The 15,251-nt window shown below is 54.5% G+C and overlaps 6 protein-coding genes across 6 annotated transcripts; 3 read left to right on the forward strand and 3 right to left on the reverse strand.

Annotated features, from left to right (window-relative positions):
* Window positions 1–197: 197 nt before the first annotated feature.
* Window positions 198–677, reverse strand: AKAW2_52038A (uncharacterized protein; the record flags this gene model as incomplete). Its single annotated transcript, XM_041692033.1, has 1 exon — window positions 198–677. The coding sequence occupies one exon, from the start codon at window positions 675–677 to the stop codon at window positions 198–200; it is 480 nt and encodes a 159-aa protein (XP_041545459.1).
* Window positions 678–1,383: 706 nt separating this feature from the next.
* AKAW2_52039A (uncharacterized protein) lies at window positions 1,384–4,133 on the reverse strand (the record flags this gene model as incomplete). Its single annotated transcript, XM_041692035.1, has 2 exons — window positions 1,384–1,512; window positions 1,566–4,133. The coding sequence occupies 2 exons, from the start codon at window positions 4,131–4,133 to the stop codon at window positions 1,384–1,386; spliced, it is 2,697 nt and encodes an 898-aa protein (XP_041545460.1).
* A 162-nt stretch (window positions 4,134–4,295) lies between these two features.
* Window positions 4,296–6,991, reverse strand: FAS2_3 (3-oxoacyl-[acyl-carrier-protein] synthase; the record flags this gene model as incomplete). The annotated part of the gene is made up of 4 exons (XM_041692036.1): window positions 4,296–6,277; window positions 6,330–6,772; window positions 6,824–6,850; window positions 6,909–6,991. 4 exons carry the CDS (start codon window positions 6,989–6,991, stop codon window positions 4,296–4,298), a joined length of 2,535 nt encoding a protein of 844 aa, XP_041545461.1.
* A 441-nt stretch (window positions 6,992–7,432) lies between these two features.
* AKAW2_52041S (uncharacterized protein) lies at window positions 7,433–9,039 on the forward strand (the record flags this gene model as incomplete). The annotated part of the gene is made up of 5 exons (XM_041692037.1): window positions 7,433–7,704; window positions 7,762–7,959; window positions 8,017–8,772; window positions 8,834–8,916; window positions 8,972–9,039. 5 exons carry the CDS (start codon window positions 7,433–7,435, stop codon window positions 9,037–9,039), a joined length of 1,377 nt encoding a protein of 458 aa, XP_041545462.1.
* Window positions 9,040–10,681: 1,642 nt separating this feature from the next.
* On the forward strand, window positions 10,682–11,086 carry AKAW2_52042S (uncharacterized protein; the record flags this gene model as incomplete). The annotated part of the gene is made up of 1 exon (XM_041692038.1): window positions 10,682–11,086. One exon carries the CDS (start codon window positions 10,682–10,684, stop codon window positions 11,084–11,086), a length of 405 nt encoding a protein of 134 aa, XP_041545463.1.
* Window positions 11,087–12,750: 1,664 nt separating this feature from the next.
* On the forward strand, window positions 12,751–15,193 carry AKAW2_52043S (Zn(II)2Cys6 transcription factor; the record flags this gene model as incomplete). The annotated part of the gene is made up of 5 exons (XM_041692039.1): window positions 12,751–12,953; window positions 13,044–13,884; window positions 13,938–14,096; window positions 14,150–14,628; window positions 14,689–15,193. The coding sequence occupies 5 exons, from the start codon at window positions 12,751–12,753 to the stop codon at window positions 15,191–15,193; spliced, it is 2,187 nt and encodes a 728-aa protein (XP_041545464.1).
* Between the last annotated feature and the right edge of the window lie 58 nt (window positions 15,194–15,251).

The raw sequence follows: 15,251 nt of genomic DNA on the forward strand, positions 1-15,251 counted from the left end.
GGCTTCAGCCCCAATCAGTCCGCCTCTGCCAGTCCCCATTCCATCCCCTTCTATCAAGACCTTGCTCTTGATACTTGGGTCTCGTGAAACCAATGTGGAGGTCTATCTAACATTATCAGTGGGCTATTGGATATAAAGGCCCAGAATTGTTTCTCTCAGTAAGGAATGTGTAGCAACCGTCCAGGACCAAATCATCTTCACAACAGAATAGACTTACGTTCATGTGGCCGTTGGCCCATCTCATGCCGTGGCTGCTCATATTGCTTCACAGCCTGAGTCAGAAGGTTCCTGATCACCCCTTCGGGATACCAATCAACCTCGACCGTTGGGCGTTTGGCCAAAAAGCTGGCATTGTCGAAGAAATACCATTTGGCAGCGGCCGCAATCCGTTTTTTCTCTACATCCATCACCTTGATCCATTTGACGGTCGGCTGCTCCCTGATGAAAGACGTGCGCTGGTCCTCGATACTTCTCTGTAGGCTCTTTTCCCAATCGCCATCTTCAATGGGGAAGAAGAGACGAAAAATGCCCTGCGGAGGATTGTCAAACGCTTCCCACTGTTCGGTTATGAGCTCGGGAAGGTCATCTTCTTTGGCAAGCTCGAGTGAGAATTTCACTCTGCGGAGTCGTGAATAATGGGCAAAACTGGATAGGGTACGGCGGTTAATAGCGGCCATCGGGCAAATACCGCCAGTAAAATTGATCAAAAAGTACGATTGATTTGAGACTTTAAAGTGAAATTATTAAAGATGATGATATTTTATAATATACAGCAAATACTCTCTATAGAGTGTTGGTCAAGGAGTGAGCCACCCGAGTGTCGAGGAACTACGGGTTTAACCGGTTCTTAAGGTTATGGACCACTGTACTATCCATGAATTCTCTCCCCTGGATCAGGAGTGAGAAAACATGTATTCACTTGGTCTGGACTTATGCAATGAGCTAAATACAGCACCGTTGAGGTCATCGTAATATACACTAATCTAGTAAAGCTCAAGCAATCAAGACTGCGCCCTCCCAAGTGGCGATTCGGCCAGGGGCAGCAGGATCCAGCTGCTGATTTGGATAGACATAATAGCAATTGACAACCGCAATATAATGCTACACTTGTTTCTGCAGGATGTTCTGTCTAGGGGGCATCATCTATGTGCCGAGAGAATGAATTCAGAATTAGTTGCGTCCGGCTTAGAATTTGGCTTGCAAAAGCATGACAATGATAGTTGCTGCAAATATATTGTGATAGATATAGTACGGTCTGATCATAAAGCTCATAGTACTCATTACAAACGAAAGAACTGCAACCACAAAACACCAAGTCTCCAAGTAAAACTATACAGTCTGGATGCTTTCAAGGGCTCCTTTTCTCCCTCTCAGTAACAATATTCACTCCTTCTCAGCAGGACCAAACGTAGTCGCAGCCACCGCCATGGCAAGCTCGCCCGAGTGGCTAATACTGACCTGAACCTTGGCCAGCTGCTTCTCTTCAGCGAGCTTCTTGATCTCACCATGTAGCTGCAGTCTCATTAGCCTGTGATCACTACATATTCAGGAACAGAGCAACTCACATGAACAGTTGGAATCCCACCATCACTGAGAATCTCAATATCGTTGAGCGGAGCCCCTGCTCCCTTGGACGGCACCTGCAAACTCTTGAACACGGCCTCCTTGGCTGCCCAACGGCCTGCAAACGAGTGTGCCGGATCTGGTGCAGCATGGCAATACTCCCTCTCGGCTTCAGTGTAGTTCCGCTCCAGGAATACATCGTTCTCGACATTGATAGCAGTCACAGACTCAATGTCCACACCTACCGAGGTCGTTCCGTCCGTCGACACAGCCGCCTCCACCCATTTCTGACATGCGTCCATCAGCGGCTCGCTGGTAGGCGTTGAGGGCGTCTCCACGGCAGTTAGCACACCGGAGCTCGTCTCAGATATTGAGTCCTCTGAATCAGGATGCAGACATTTTGCATCGAAATAGTAGCTGCCGTCGTCAACGGCAACCCGCGCATATGGATCTAAGAACACTCGCATCTCGTCCTCGGCGGCCCAGGCGGACGATGCCTTGGCCTGGAACAGACTGTTCGTGTTGAGCCCCTCGATAAAGGCACGGTTGGCCATCTCACAGCGTCGGAGGGCCTTGACGCGATACGCCTCGTAGGGCGTCCGATCCACCGCGGCAAAGAGATAGCGCGGAGACACTCCCACCACCAGACCGCCCTTCTGGCCGAATCCGAAGGAGGTGAGCATGAAGGCTCGCACGCCGCGTGTCTGAATGGACTCAGCAGGATACACGAGATGGTCGAACTGCTGCAGGACCGAGTCGACGTTGTCTGCGTTGCGGTTGCCTGGCACGATTCCTGACTGCAGGATCTGCAGGCCTCCGTTCAGCATCCATGCTCCTGCGGCACCCTTGGGGTGGCCCGTTAAGTACTTCTGGCACACGACCATAACTGGATTACCCTTGGTGCGGCCGAGATGGCTCATCATTGTGTTGATCACCTCCGACTCATTCTTGTCGTTGGCCTTGGTGGAAGTGCCGTGGAATGAGGCCACCGCGATATCATCGACGGTAAGACCCCATACAGCCAGCGCTGCGCGAATGGGTGAGATGCCGGGTTCTTGCTGTCGTAGGTCTAGCCCGTAGAGATTCTGGGCCTGACGAATCTGTGATGCTGCAGCCCTGTCGATGACCTGGGCTAGGTGTGGCGAGAGCTGGCCATCCTGCCGGGCCTGCTGAAGCTGGCGAGCCGCCCCCTGCTGGATCTGCGTTCGCAGCTCTTCAAACTGCTTCTGGCGGAATGTGGCATCCAGAAGAGGTGACAGCGATGCGGTAGTCGATTCACGGGCAGCGGTCAGGATGCCCTTGCCTGGTGCAGGCACAGAGCGACCGATCTTGTCGCCCGCCATTTGCGAGTACGCGACGATGCCGTAGATGGGCACTCCCATCTCGAGCGCCAACTGTGCCGTCATGAGCACCTGTACACCGCATCCAGCAGACTCGACAAATCCTGCGCGGGAACTAGCCGTCGGGCGAGAGATTTCTCGTGGAGTACGACCGCGTGCCAGCTCCTCCACTGTGTTGGCTGTCGCCTTCATATTTGCGAACTCGTACGACATCTCCTCCTGCAGGTCATCTGTGCCACCCACCAGGGCCACTTTGACCTTGCCGGCCTGAATGCCCTCACAAGCCGTGTCCAGCGATTCAATGGCGGTGGCGCATGTTCCTGATGGGGACTTGATGGGACCCGCCGCACCCATGAGCAGCATGTTCGCCCAGGCATCCATGGCATTGGGGAACGACTCTTGCAGGATATCATTCTGCACGTCGCGGTCGAGATACCGATCGCGGTACACACCACGCATGGCGATCAATCCACCTGCGCCCGTGCCAATGCAATTGGCCAGCTCCGAGACGTGCATGTGTCGGTACAGCTCGTAGGGGTCCTGGATGCCGGCGCTCAACATGGCTTGACACACACAGCACAAGACATACAACGTGATCGGATCTACCTGCGAGACAATGTCCGCTGGGATACCATACGCCTTTGGATCCCATCCAGTAGGCAGCTGGCCCGACACTAGTCGGTCGAACGGCTGCGCCTTTGGCACCAAGAACCGTGCTCCGGGCTTGAATTGTACATTGTACTCCTCCCCATCTTCTCCAGCTGCAGAGATCGAGACCTTGTCGCCATGCTTTGTCTTGAATGCGGTAGCGACAGCACGAGTCGCCTGAAAGACAGGTAGATCCTCCTGCACCACCACCTCCTGCAGAAATTCCTTCTTGGCAGGATCGTAGCCATCGTAGAGTTCTGGCTCGATGAAGCGCAAACCCGCGTGTTCGTGGATATATTCGCCATACTTCTCTGCGAAGTCGGCCTCGTGCACAGGCTGGTTGGATTTGGTGTCGACCCAGCCTACGTAGGGAGATCCCTGCTGGTCGCCCTCGAAGTGCTTAACCAAACCCATGATCCAGGCCATCTCGACGTACCCCTCGGGACTGAGATCTCCGGCTCGCTCCATGTCCCAGCGTGTGCGGGCACTACCCCAGGGTCCTAGCTCAGAGTAGCCAACCACGACAATAGTCTTGTTCAGGTCGATCATGTCACGCCCGGGCAGCTGTATACTTGCCGTCATGGCCTCATAATCCGGCAGATCTGGATGGCCGACCGTCAGATTGGCACGCGGCTTGCGTGTAGTCGGAGCAGTGATCGGCTGTTGCTGTTCCTCTGGGCCCTTCAACAGCTTCTCGTGCAGCTCATCTTCGGCTGCAATGGCCTTGCGTGCGCGAGCCTGGTGTTACACCTGCTTACGGGCGGCAGTCGACAAACCCTTCAGGTCAGCCAGCTGCTCCATCTTGCCACCCAGGTCCGCGTACACGGGCGTGTCTTCGCAGGCCTCTGCAATGACGGGAGTCATCAGCGCCATTATGTTCAATGCCATCTCCGCCGACGAGAAGGTGATTACGTCTTCAGCCTCGATGGCCTCGGCCACGATGTTGTTGGCGCTCATCAGCCCTGTGCCACGGGTCCAGCCGATAACGGCGCCGCACACGGTCAGGTAGTCACCCCAACTTTCGGACTTGAAGCGGTTGAAGAGGGTCTCTAGGCCAATTTTTGACTCCGAGTAGAGCCCGTCCCCGCCAAAGGTACCGTGGTTGGGTGAGAGCGGCAGAATGACCTGCGTCGGGTTGGCCCCGTATCCACGGGCTTCCTTTTGTTGTTTGATACAACCCAGCAGGCGCAGAAGGTTGACCAGCATGGCGCGGTGAGCCACCTCGGACAGACCGTCGAGTCCGTCAATCTGTCGGCCGTTCTCGGATATGGCGGCGAACGGGATCACGCAGTCAATGTCACCTGCAGTACCCAGAGTGTTGGTGTACAGATGAGAAATGAGGGCCTGGCAGTCCTGGCGACTGGCCTGATTGAAGGGGAAGACTGTCAAGGACGAACCCCGACCACAGAAGTCGCGGTACAGGCTGCGATAAAAGTCCATGTTGGAGCGACTGGTGGTAACAATGACATTGGCACCGGCTGTGAGCAGGCCACGCGTGATCTCAGCACCTATGGATTGGGGTCCGGCACCGGTGATCAGCACCGTCTTACCGGAGAAGCTGATACCGATGGATGTGGCCGCTTGGACTGAATCGAGGTAGCTGGATGTGAGGCCATCGTCGTAGTTCCAGGCACTGGCTTTAGGACGACAGAGCCGAACAAAAGGTAGGCTGTCGGCAACGGGGGCGTCGAAGCGACTTCCACGCTTGAGTAGCTCGACGTAGGTATCTGGGCGTCCGCCAATGGTGCGAGGGATCTCTTCGTATTCGATAACTCCCTTAGGGCTGACAGTGGTACGAGGACCCAGAGGTGGCAGCCGGTGGATGAAGACGGAGTCTCCTTGGAGTGCATCACGGTAACCCTGGAACAGCTGCTCCAAGGGCTGGATCTGCAGCTGCTTGTCACTGTGGCGTAATGGGTGGGCAATGTGATACTTGACTAGGTCGAAGGCGCTGGGATTCGAGCGATTCAAAACCTGCCAGATCTTCTCCTCGTTCGAAGTGCTACCGGGTCCCAGCAGCAGCGAGGCAATATCGACGCGAGCCCAGTTCCACCAGGCGTCATAGCTGCGACCGCGTTTCGCGTCGAAGATGGGCGAGATGCGAGTCAAGAAGCCGTCACCGAACTCAGCCTGCCAAGCCTCCAACTTCTGGTCGGCTTCCTGCCATAGCTCTTCGCTGTGCGCTAGCTTCTGAACAAGCTCGCCGCCGTCGCTGTCCAAGATCTTCCCGAGTGCCAGGTGAAGGTGCTTGAAAGCGTCGTTCTGCTCCGTGCGTAGCCGCTCCAGCTCCTTGGAGTCAATCATAGCTCCGCCAGCGGCACCACCTCCGCCCGCAGACGCAGCAGCTGGGCTAATAGTAATGCCACAGTGGCGTCCGTACCGAGACACGACACTGTCGACGAATTCTTTGGCTGCCTGAGGGCTCTCCAGCCGGGACGAGGGGTCCAGACTGACGGCATAGCAGAGAACAGCTGTTTGACGTTGAGAGCCCAAGCCCCAGTGGGTCTCAAGGTGACTGCGAATGCTGTTCTGATTCCACCCAGCGGGGAACCTGGCCGAGATCAAGCGGGCAATCAATGCAGACATGACTTTGCCAGGACGGCCGGTGAAGCTGCCATCGAGAGCTGCCCCAACAGCTTCGAGTGGAAGGTCTTCGCAGCCGTCGGGTGTACCACCGAACTCGGCCACCAGGTCACCAATAAGCTCATTCTGTAGTGTAGATTTACCTGGAAAGCGTTAGAAGAGAACTGTTGAGAATTTTATATGAGCCAGTCTTACCTCCAGACAGGTCCCGAATGCATTTCTGCAGAGGCACCTGATCAAATGGCTGCTTCAGCTTCTGGGCAGTCAGAGCCAGCACGATATCCAGCGCAGATAGTGGCACATCATCTACAGCGGCTGCCGCTACAATTGGAGCTGCGGGAGCTGCAGCAGGAGCAACCGGGGCTTCAGGGGCCACAGCAACTGGTGCTGGGGTGGCTGGGGCAGCTTGAGTCTCTGTCGTGACCACTGGTTGCGACTCTTCGTATTCATAGCATATCTGCCCATAATCATCGCTGTGGGAAAGGAATTGGCGGCGAATCAGGCGCAGCTGGTCCTGCAGCTGGTGATTGCGGGCAACCGTCTTCTTGCCCATGGTGGACAACACCTTGGCCGGGCCGACCTCTACGTATCGCTCCACGGCCTCATCTCGCGTGAAGAACTCTTTCTGTGTATCAATCCTGGTGGGGTCAGTGGCAAATTTGCAGCTCGGGGATAGGAACGAAACTCACCATTGAACCGGAAAGGCAAATTGGTAGCTAGTCAGATCAGTTAATCTACAACTCTCATGGAATTCTGATCCGTAGTGGCACTTACGCCAGCAGTTCAATGAGCAGTGTCCGTGCCAGAGCACGTTGCTCCTGCTCTGAATCTGGAAGTGATTGAATTGGTTCGCCCATCTTGTGTTGGGTGTTATGTGGTGATCAGGAGACGACGATGGACATCGCGGACGGGGATTTGAGGGGTATGGTACGACAATGCTGTTCATATAGAGGCCCCTTCCTCAAAGCGGACAGCATTAATCCGATATAATTATCTTCAACCGCTGACCGAGCAGTGTCGCGCTCACAGATGTCCGAGGACCCCGGGCATTTCGGCGCATCAGTATGACTGAAGGGGGGGTGGCCCGGCGGCCGATGCCCGACGGCAGGATTCGAGGGATTCACAGCCCCCAAGTGTAGCAAAAGGGATTACACAAGTAAAACCGCATCAGAAATCTGTACGTTTGGCCTGTCAGCGATGTAGCTTATATACGAGGTAATTCCATCAGGCTGGCACAGTAGTTTTGATTTACGATCCTCTATCTCCTAATCCCATATCAGAGTAGTATCAACGTCAATATGCCCGACATCGCACCCAACGTCGCTCGCAACGGCAGCGCTAAAAATGCAGAGAACAAGCCAGAAACCCCAGTTCTCCATGTGGTAGACAGCCGCACGGGGAACTACTTCCCCATCCCTATCGTGCGCAACGCCATCAACGCAAGTGAATTCAAGAAACTCAAGTCTCCGGAGGATCCCGCACATCCCGAAGATCAGAACGAGCAGGGCATCCGGGTGTTTGACCCCGGATACTCCAACACGGCTGTCAGTGAGAGTCAGGTTACCTACATGTGCGTTACCTCTCGAGAGATTGTTCATGGTGAATAGCAACTGATAACGGGGTGTAGCGATGGCCTGAAGGGAACTATTCAGTACCGAGGCTACAATATCGAGGATATTGTAGGGAAGAAGAAGTTTATCGACACGGCACACCTGCTCATTTGGGGCGAATGGCCGACGCCAGAACAGGCCAGGTCGCTTCAGGAGAAGCTTTCCAGCGTGCCTATTCTGGATGAATCCGTCTTTAAGGTGATCCAGGCATTCCCGTAAGCTTCACACTAGTCATATGCTCTAATTGTCCCACCAGAGTCTAACAGCTTTAGTCCCAACTCGTCCATCATCGGCATGATGATCGCCGCGCTCTCCGCCGTCCAGAGCTCCCAGATGGACCGCATCCCCGCTCACGCGGCCAAGAACCTTTACTTGGGTAATCCCCAGGCCGTCGACGATGAGATCGTCCGTCTGATGGGCTCGCTGTCCATGATCACCGCTGCTGTCTACTGCCATCACACCGGACGGGAATTCACCCCGCCACGCTTGGAACTCTCCTACATCGAGAACTTCCTCCTGATGATGGGCCACGTTGAGTCCAGCACTGGACTGCCCAACCCGCAATACGTCGACCGCATTGAGCGTCTCTGGGTCCTCATCGCCGATCATGAGATGACCTGCTCGACTGCCGCATTCTTGCAGACGGCTTCCTCTCTGCCTGATGTATTTTCCTGTATGATCTCCGCACTTTCGGCCCTCTATGGTCCGCTGCATGGTGGCGCCATTGAAGTGGCTTACAAGAACTTTGAGGAGATTGGCTCGGTTGAGAACGTTGCGGCCAAGATAGAGCGTGTCAAGGCCGGAAAGGAGCGCCTGTATGGTTACGGTCACCGCATCTACCGCGTGACGGATCCGCGCTTCATCTTCATCCGCCAGATTCTGGACGAACTGAAGGAGGAGATCGCCCGTAACCCACTGCTAAAGGTGGCGTTTGAGGTGGACCGTGTCGCCTCGGAGGATGAATATTTTGTCACCCGGAAGCTGCGGCCCAACGCCGATCTCTTTGCGGCGCTGGTGTACAGTGCTATGTAGGTAGATTCCGTGAAGGACTTGTTTCACACAGAAGACCCGCTAACACAATGGGTTTAGGGGCTTCCCGACTGAGTTTATTCTGCCGTTGTCACTGTTGTCCCGCACGCAGGGATTCATGGCCCACTGGAAGGAAGCCATGTGTAAGTGATCCATTTTGCCACCGAGTATCCCAGTCTGAGGCTAATGATGTGCCAGCGAGTACGGCACGTATCTGGAGACCCGGCCAGATCTACACCGGACACCTGAGCCGTGAGATGGCGTAGGTTTAGAACAGTTCCTCTATCACCAATGAGGCAATCTTAGCGTAAAACGGTCAACAGCGTCACTGAAGCTAGCGCTAGAACGCATGCAAGTCTACAGGCCACCTAGGCCAGGCCTCGGAATGTTTCCGACGCTCACTGATGAAGACATGAAATGACTGAGACATGATTTCCCTCGAGATCGCTTGGAATGTGGGTAGGATGGCGTCTGTGAGATATGGTCACCAGGTAGCCAATACAATGGCCCAATAAGGCCCAATAAGATAGTTGCAAATGTCTGAAAGTCTCCCACTACCCAACAAGGGTAAGCTCAGCTTGTGGTGCGGTAGATTCCGGCGTAAAGTGTGAGACAAATAGTTATGTTTGCTTCATTCGCCCTTAATATCTGGGCGATCACTTCATGCCAGATGGTTCGCTGATACCAAGCAACGGACACATGTCGACGATAATCAATCTCAGCCTCAAGCGCAACGGCGGACGTGCCAGGGAATTGCTGCTGCTCCTCCCACAGGCGGGTAGCATGGGGGTGTTTTGATAGCGGTATGCTCCGTGATAGATGGCATCCCTGTCCCTATAGGAGCACGGCAATATGCATAGGCTGTAAATCGCTCGTCGGCGAGGTTTTTGATCATCCTATTAGATCAATCTGGAAGCAGTAACCTCGTATTACCTTGCATGCATCTTATCACACTATCCACATCTGGAACTGAAGCTCCGAGCCTGGAAATCCCTCCCTCATCCGGCTGGAGGGCGCACTAGTCTCACTTTAAAGCGACCGTTTGTGATGCGTAGCACGTCACCGGCTGACTCCATCTGAGAAAGTCGCGCTGTGTATATCGGTCCTAGCCGCGATCGTCGAAATTTGACTTCGGTCCGTTGCTTTACCGTTCTTCACAGCTAGATGGCCTTGCGGATCGACGCAGGAGGTGGTAGTCGCGCGTCAGAGTTACTTAGACGCCCTTGTTTCACCGGGATGGTGCTTGACAGCCCGCGGTTCATGATCGGCAGTGTTTTACAAGTCTACCTTATTTAACTTTCTTTGCAGTCAACGGAGACTTATCGGTGATCGGCATTGGGCGTGCTGGTCTGTGGGCCACTGGTGTTTTCGCGAGCTCTCTGGCTTCTCTTGTCTTCCAGGTATGAGTGCTCCGAGGTGATTGATTACGCAGCAAGATTTCACAGCTTCTGCGTGATACCGAGCAGCGAGAGAGCCATCTTATTTCCGAGAGCAGCGAACTCCGTCTCCGAACTGGTATCAGGAGCGATGCTGCGAGTGAGCTATCGGGGTCGCTTTTCTGCTAGCGAGCGGGAGAGACGCGATGCGGGTTATTCAGCAAACTACACTAGTGAATTAGTGTCTGTTAGTTTGACCAGCCTAGTGAGTCGCTTCTGCTGAAGATTGCAGGGCTCACCCTATAGGATGAGAAGGAGGGAGGGGATGGGACTGGCAGGAATGCCAGGCCCACCAGCCGCGCTGCCAGTTCCCTCCATCACCCACCAATGCTTAGCACGACACCACCCACCTGATGGTGAACTGAGTGCTGGAAATGATATCAAGCTGACTAAAGTAATATGGATAGATTGTGCAGGAATGTTACATTGGGTTTCTGAAGGACTTCCTCTTCCTGCTGGATGTAGATGACAAATGCAGCGTAATCTCCAACATGAGAATAGGATGGCGCGTGGTTGGATCAGGATACGAGGCCTAAGCCCCCGCGGACGCCCTAACCAAAATTTCGGCTTCACGACGGTCCTTCCTTCCCCCAGCCGTCCGAAACCAGACCCACCCGGTGATAACTTGCTGTCGATCTGCTCAAGAGCCTGTGCAAATTGCAGAAATGACCTTCCGCGGTCTGGTCTACGCCCGGAGGAGAGGATGAAGAGAGGAAGGGAGGATTTCCTTGGCGAGCATGCAGTCAGCGTGAAATTATCTCAATCACATGTCCTCTCCGATTTTCGCACCCGGGATATCAGCCAAACCGAACTTGAAATGCGACTGGAGTTATATCTAATCAGTCTGGAAAGGTATTCTGAATACCACGCTGAATAAGCGGATATTGGGAATTGTAAGTCAGTGCCGCAGTGTGGACCTACGAGGCATTAGTAGCAGAAATGGATTGAGCTCTGAAACACCGTACTTGAACATTAAACATGATCGTCTCAATATATCTTCCATATTGTTAGCTTGGGTACCTGTCATATGACAAGCCTCGGGCCCAAAGGTACCACGGCGGGAGAGATGGGGATGAAGATGAGACAATCCTGCAGCAGACAAGATGATCGTTGGTCCCGGCGGAGAATCGCCTGGATCTGACTGGCCAGGTCGCATGTGCATGGGTCATGTTCCATTGGATGAGGATTCGCTACATCGGTAAGTGCTCATTTCGGACCGCGTCCGTCACCTCCCACAACTAAGGAACGGCAGCAGCAGTTTCCGGAGCCGCTCCATCAGATAATGAGGGTCTGCTGGGTCTAGCCACTGCCAATCGATCGATCTGCCTCGTGGCGCCACGCCTGCTAAAGGCGGCAGATCGTCGACCACAGGTCCAGACGCCTTTCGGGGACTGGACCGTTAGCCGATGCTGTCGCTGGGACACTTTGCTCCGATATCTCAACGATAACATTCTGAGCCCGAAGCACCTCCAATCTGTCTGGTATCGTAGCTTGTCCATCACACAGGTTAGAGTATTTAAGTTGGTCTCGAGTGTAACCTTCTTTAGGGTCGAAATTATGACCCTGCAGAGGACGTGAAGGACGACCAGTGGAAGAGTGGGAATAAACTAACGATTACAATCATTTTAGCATGACAATATCCAGTTGAGTAAGATGGAGCTGCTAGGTAGCCGAATTAGCAGTATAACACGTAACTGTTCCAGAACTTCGGTGATGTAGCTAGGATGCTGCAACCTGCTACATCCCTGCGCAAAGGAAAACCATCCCTGTCGTTGGAGATATGAACGCGCATGTCTGGGTTGGATATACCATGCTGATGACTTGCCCATTATGGATATATCCGACATCCGAATCTGATAATTATCTTAACAGGCTTCACGGCTCGTTTGACTTGCCTGCTCTGGTGTTGCCACTCGGGAGGATTCAGCAGACTGAGTGAACTTTGGCATCCCGGACCAGTGCGGGCAAGCGCCATGTCTATCACGGAGCGATGGCTGCGCCACGCGGACAAAGTCAGGTTGAAAACACACGGACACTCCTTCCTGCCAGTGGGTCGAGGCTATAACACCGGAAGATTATGAAAGACTATTCCTCCTCGCCCGGCCCTCTTCACCAGATGTTGCTATCGAACGTGCCAAGTGCAGGATTCTAAAGACAGAATCACCCCCTCAAACACGCGGAGCTATCAGAGGCTGACAGTCCTCCCGCTGAGGTCAGCGCTAGGAATCCTCCGCCCACCAGGATCGCCTTCTGCAAGACGCCATACAAGAGAATGAGGAAGCTTGATGAGCCTGGTGTGACACTGGAGTAGGTTGGAGTAGGTTGGGGTGGTTCTCTCCCGATAACGGTCTGCGGGTCTAAGTGGTCCTTGCGTGTTGCCCAGAGATACCTTCAGTCTTGGTATATCAGCCGGTGCATGGCCTGTTGAGCGGTACATGGTAGCCAAGCTCTCCTCGTATTCCCTGAATCAGTGCGTCGTAAATCGCGATCCTTCTGCCGGAGTGTTGCCAACCAAGCAAGCTGGCAACCTGTGTGAACATCATGACTGCTCCCCACGCATCAAGCGTGTCTGTCCAGAAAAATCGACCCCGACAGACGGGCTCGCTGAGCCCAGCGTGCGATGAGTGTCGAATCCGCAAAGTGCGCTGCAATAAAGAGTATCCCAAGTGCTCAAGCTGTCGCGCATCTAATCTGCCCTGCGAATTTTCCAACAAGGGCAAGCGCATCAACCATACCAAGAAACTGTAAGTGGCCCCTCTCACCTCCCTTGGTGGTCCGTGCTGCCTGGGTGAACTTTGGTCGGGTGTTCCCCGTCTGACAAGCTTTTCTCATAGTGTGAGTGATGTGGAGCTTTTGGGCAGTCGTTTAGGCAAAATTGAAGAGGCTCTCTTTCGCTGCTTGTCGGTGGTTGAAGCTGCCAACACCACGCGAGACGGCACTCCAACCCAAACCACGTCTCGGCCTGGCTCAGAGGGTCATGAAGATCGAGAAGAGTCTCGCCGGGGCTCGGTCGAGTCTGAGGAAAGCTGGTCGGATGGCTCGTCTGATCTGCTTGCTCAGGGTGAACGAGATCCCGAGGCAGATCCATTGCACTACAGCAGTCCGGTGGCATCGCTCTACTTCGAGGCTCGGGCTGCAGGAAACCAGCTGATATCGTCAATTCTGTCAACAGAAGACGGCTCCAAGCCAGTGAGTCCGCGCGTGAGCGAGACCCTGACCCCATCAACGCCCCTGGAAGCGTATTTGGTGGACGCCAACGAGCTCTTCCAAGAGCTGGCCACCGGTCCTCCTCCTGTCACTGAGCCCAAGTACGACGATCTCCCTCCGGCACTACCTCCACGAACTCTGCTGGAAGGTTTCGTGGAAGCCTACTTTACCGATCTGAATCCTTTTCTCCCACTCTATGACCGACAAAGCGTGCTTGATGCCATTCAACAACAGTATGGACCGCGAAGCGATGGGCCCGACCTGGCCTGGGTATGTTCGTTCAATAGTATCTTACTGCACACCCTCGAGGCCAAGTCGAGTGCCGCACAGCCAGGAGGACATACAGGAGATAGTACGCTGGAGCGAGGTTTGGTGGTGCATCTTCTGCTCAATGCCCGCCGCTGTTATAATAACTTTGAGCGCCTCCTGCAACCACGTCTCGCCAACGTCCAGAGCTTGTTTAGTATGGTATGCTCCAACGTCCAATCCGCTTAACTTAGACACCATTCTCACGTCTGCAGGCACTGGTAGCACTCCGATACTTTAGCTTCACGATGTTTGAGACGGTATTTGCGCAGGCCTGCCAGTTGGCCCGCACCATCGGGCTGCACCAGACTGCCGCGGGTGCTCCACAGGAAGCAGAGCGTCGCCGCCTTTTTTGGTGCCTGTTCATCATTGACGTTAGTGTCCACTCCAGCCTTGATACAAGATCTTTGCCTGACCTAGAGTATAGAAGCATGCGGCTTTGGCAGCTGGCAAACCGTGTCTCCTCCCTTCTTATGCCTGTGCCATCCCAATTCCCAGTTCCAAGTGTGGGTCACTCATCGAGGATCAGTTCACGGCGCGCATAATGCTGGCCACCATCCTAGAGGAGTTGTATCGTCGCCTGCATTCAGCCCGCAGCACGCGGCGTGGCCGTGAGCAAATATCCCGCCGTGCTATCCAACTGAGCCGCCGGATAGAGGACTGGGCGGTACAGCACGAACACGCCCTTCAACCTACGGGCACACCAGAGGCGTCCCAGGTGCTGGCGGCCGCGGAATTGCAGTACGCATTATATATCTGTCGAATTCTCGTGCAACGCCGCATCAATGGGCCGGAGAGTCGGTCCCTGCGGTATATCCACGCTCGTGCAGGTCTGCAGTTGCTTCAGGAGTTGTGCCATTGTGACCGCCTCGGAGGACGTCGCGTTGGCTACGCCTTGTTCGCCAGGTATGTCGGCTTCGCGGCAGACTGTTCCCTCCTAATCCACTCATACTAACTTTCCCGCAGCGTAACACTAAACTACTCCCTTATTCCCTTCCTCGAAGTGTATATTCGGGTGCTGCAGGATCACCCACAAGCGGATGCGTCGGATGTGGCGCTCCTGACGTCCTTCGCGGCGCGCGCGGACAGTCTGGCCGCACAGACAACAGCAACATCGTATACGGCCCGAGTGCGCGAGGTCAGTGCTCTCTGCTGTCAGGTTGTCACTCGGCTCCACCAGCCCCCCGATGTAGCCGAGTCCCAGGTGGATCAACCGACATTGCCGGACCCTTTCTGGGACCTGAGTGCCATGGCAGCCGATGCCGGGTGGGGCACAACGCCAGCAGCGCCCCAATTTTCTAGTAATCTATCGACGCATCCGGATCCTTCTTTCTTCCTCGATGCGGGAGGTTCCGTTGGACCGGCCTTCTCGTTGAGCGATCCTATCTTCACGGATGGTGGGCCGGTCATGTTTGACAATCTGCTGGACCCGTTTGCCGGCGCGGATACTTCTTTGGGGCTGATGCAGTGAACTGTCTCGTCCTATTCTGACGCTTACGCTGTTACGTCGTTCATTGAATGTTTATCTA

This window comes from Aspergillus luchuensis, chromosome 5 (genome assembly GCF_016861625.1).
Source record: "Aspergillus luchuensis IFO 4308 DNA, chromosome 5, nearly complete sequence".
In the NCBI taxonomy this organism is placed as follows: Eukaryota; Fungi; Ascomycota; class Eurotiomycetes; order Eurotiales; family Aspergillaceae; genus Aspergillus; species Aspergillus luchuensis.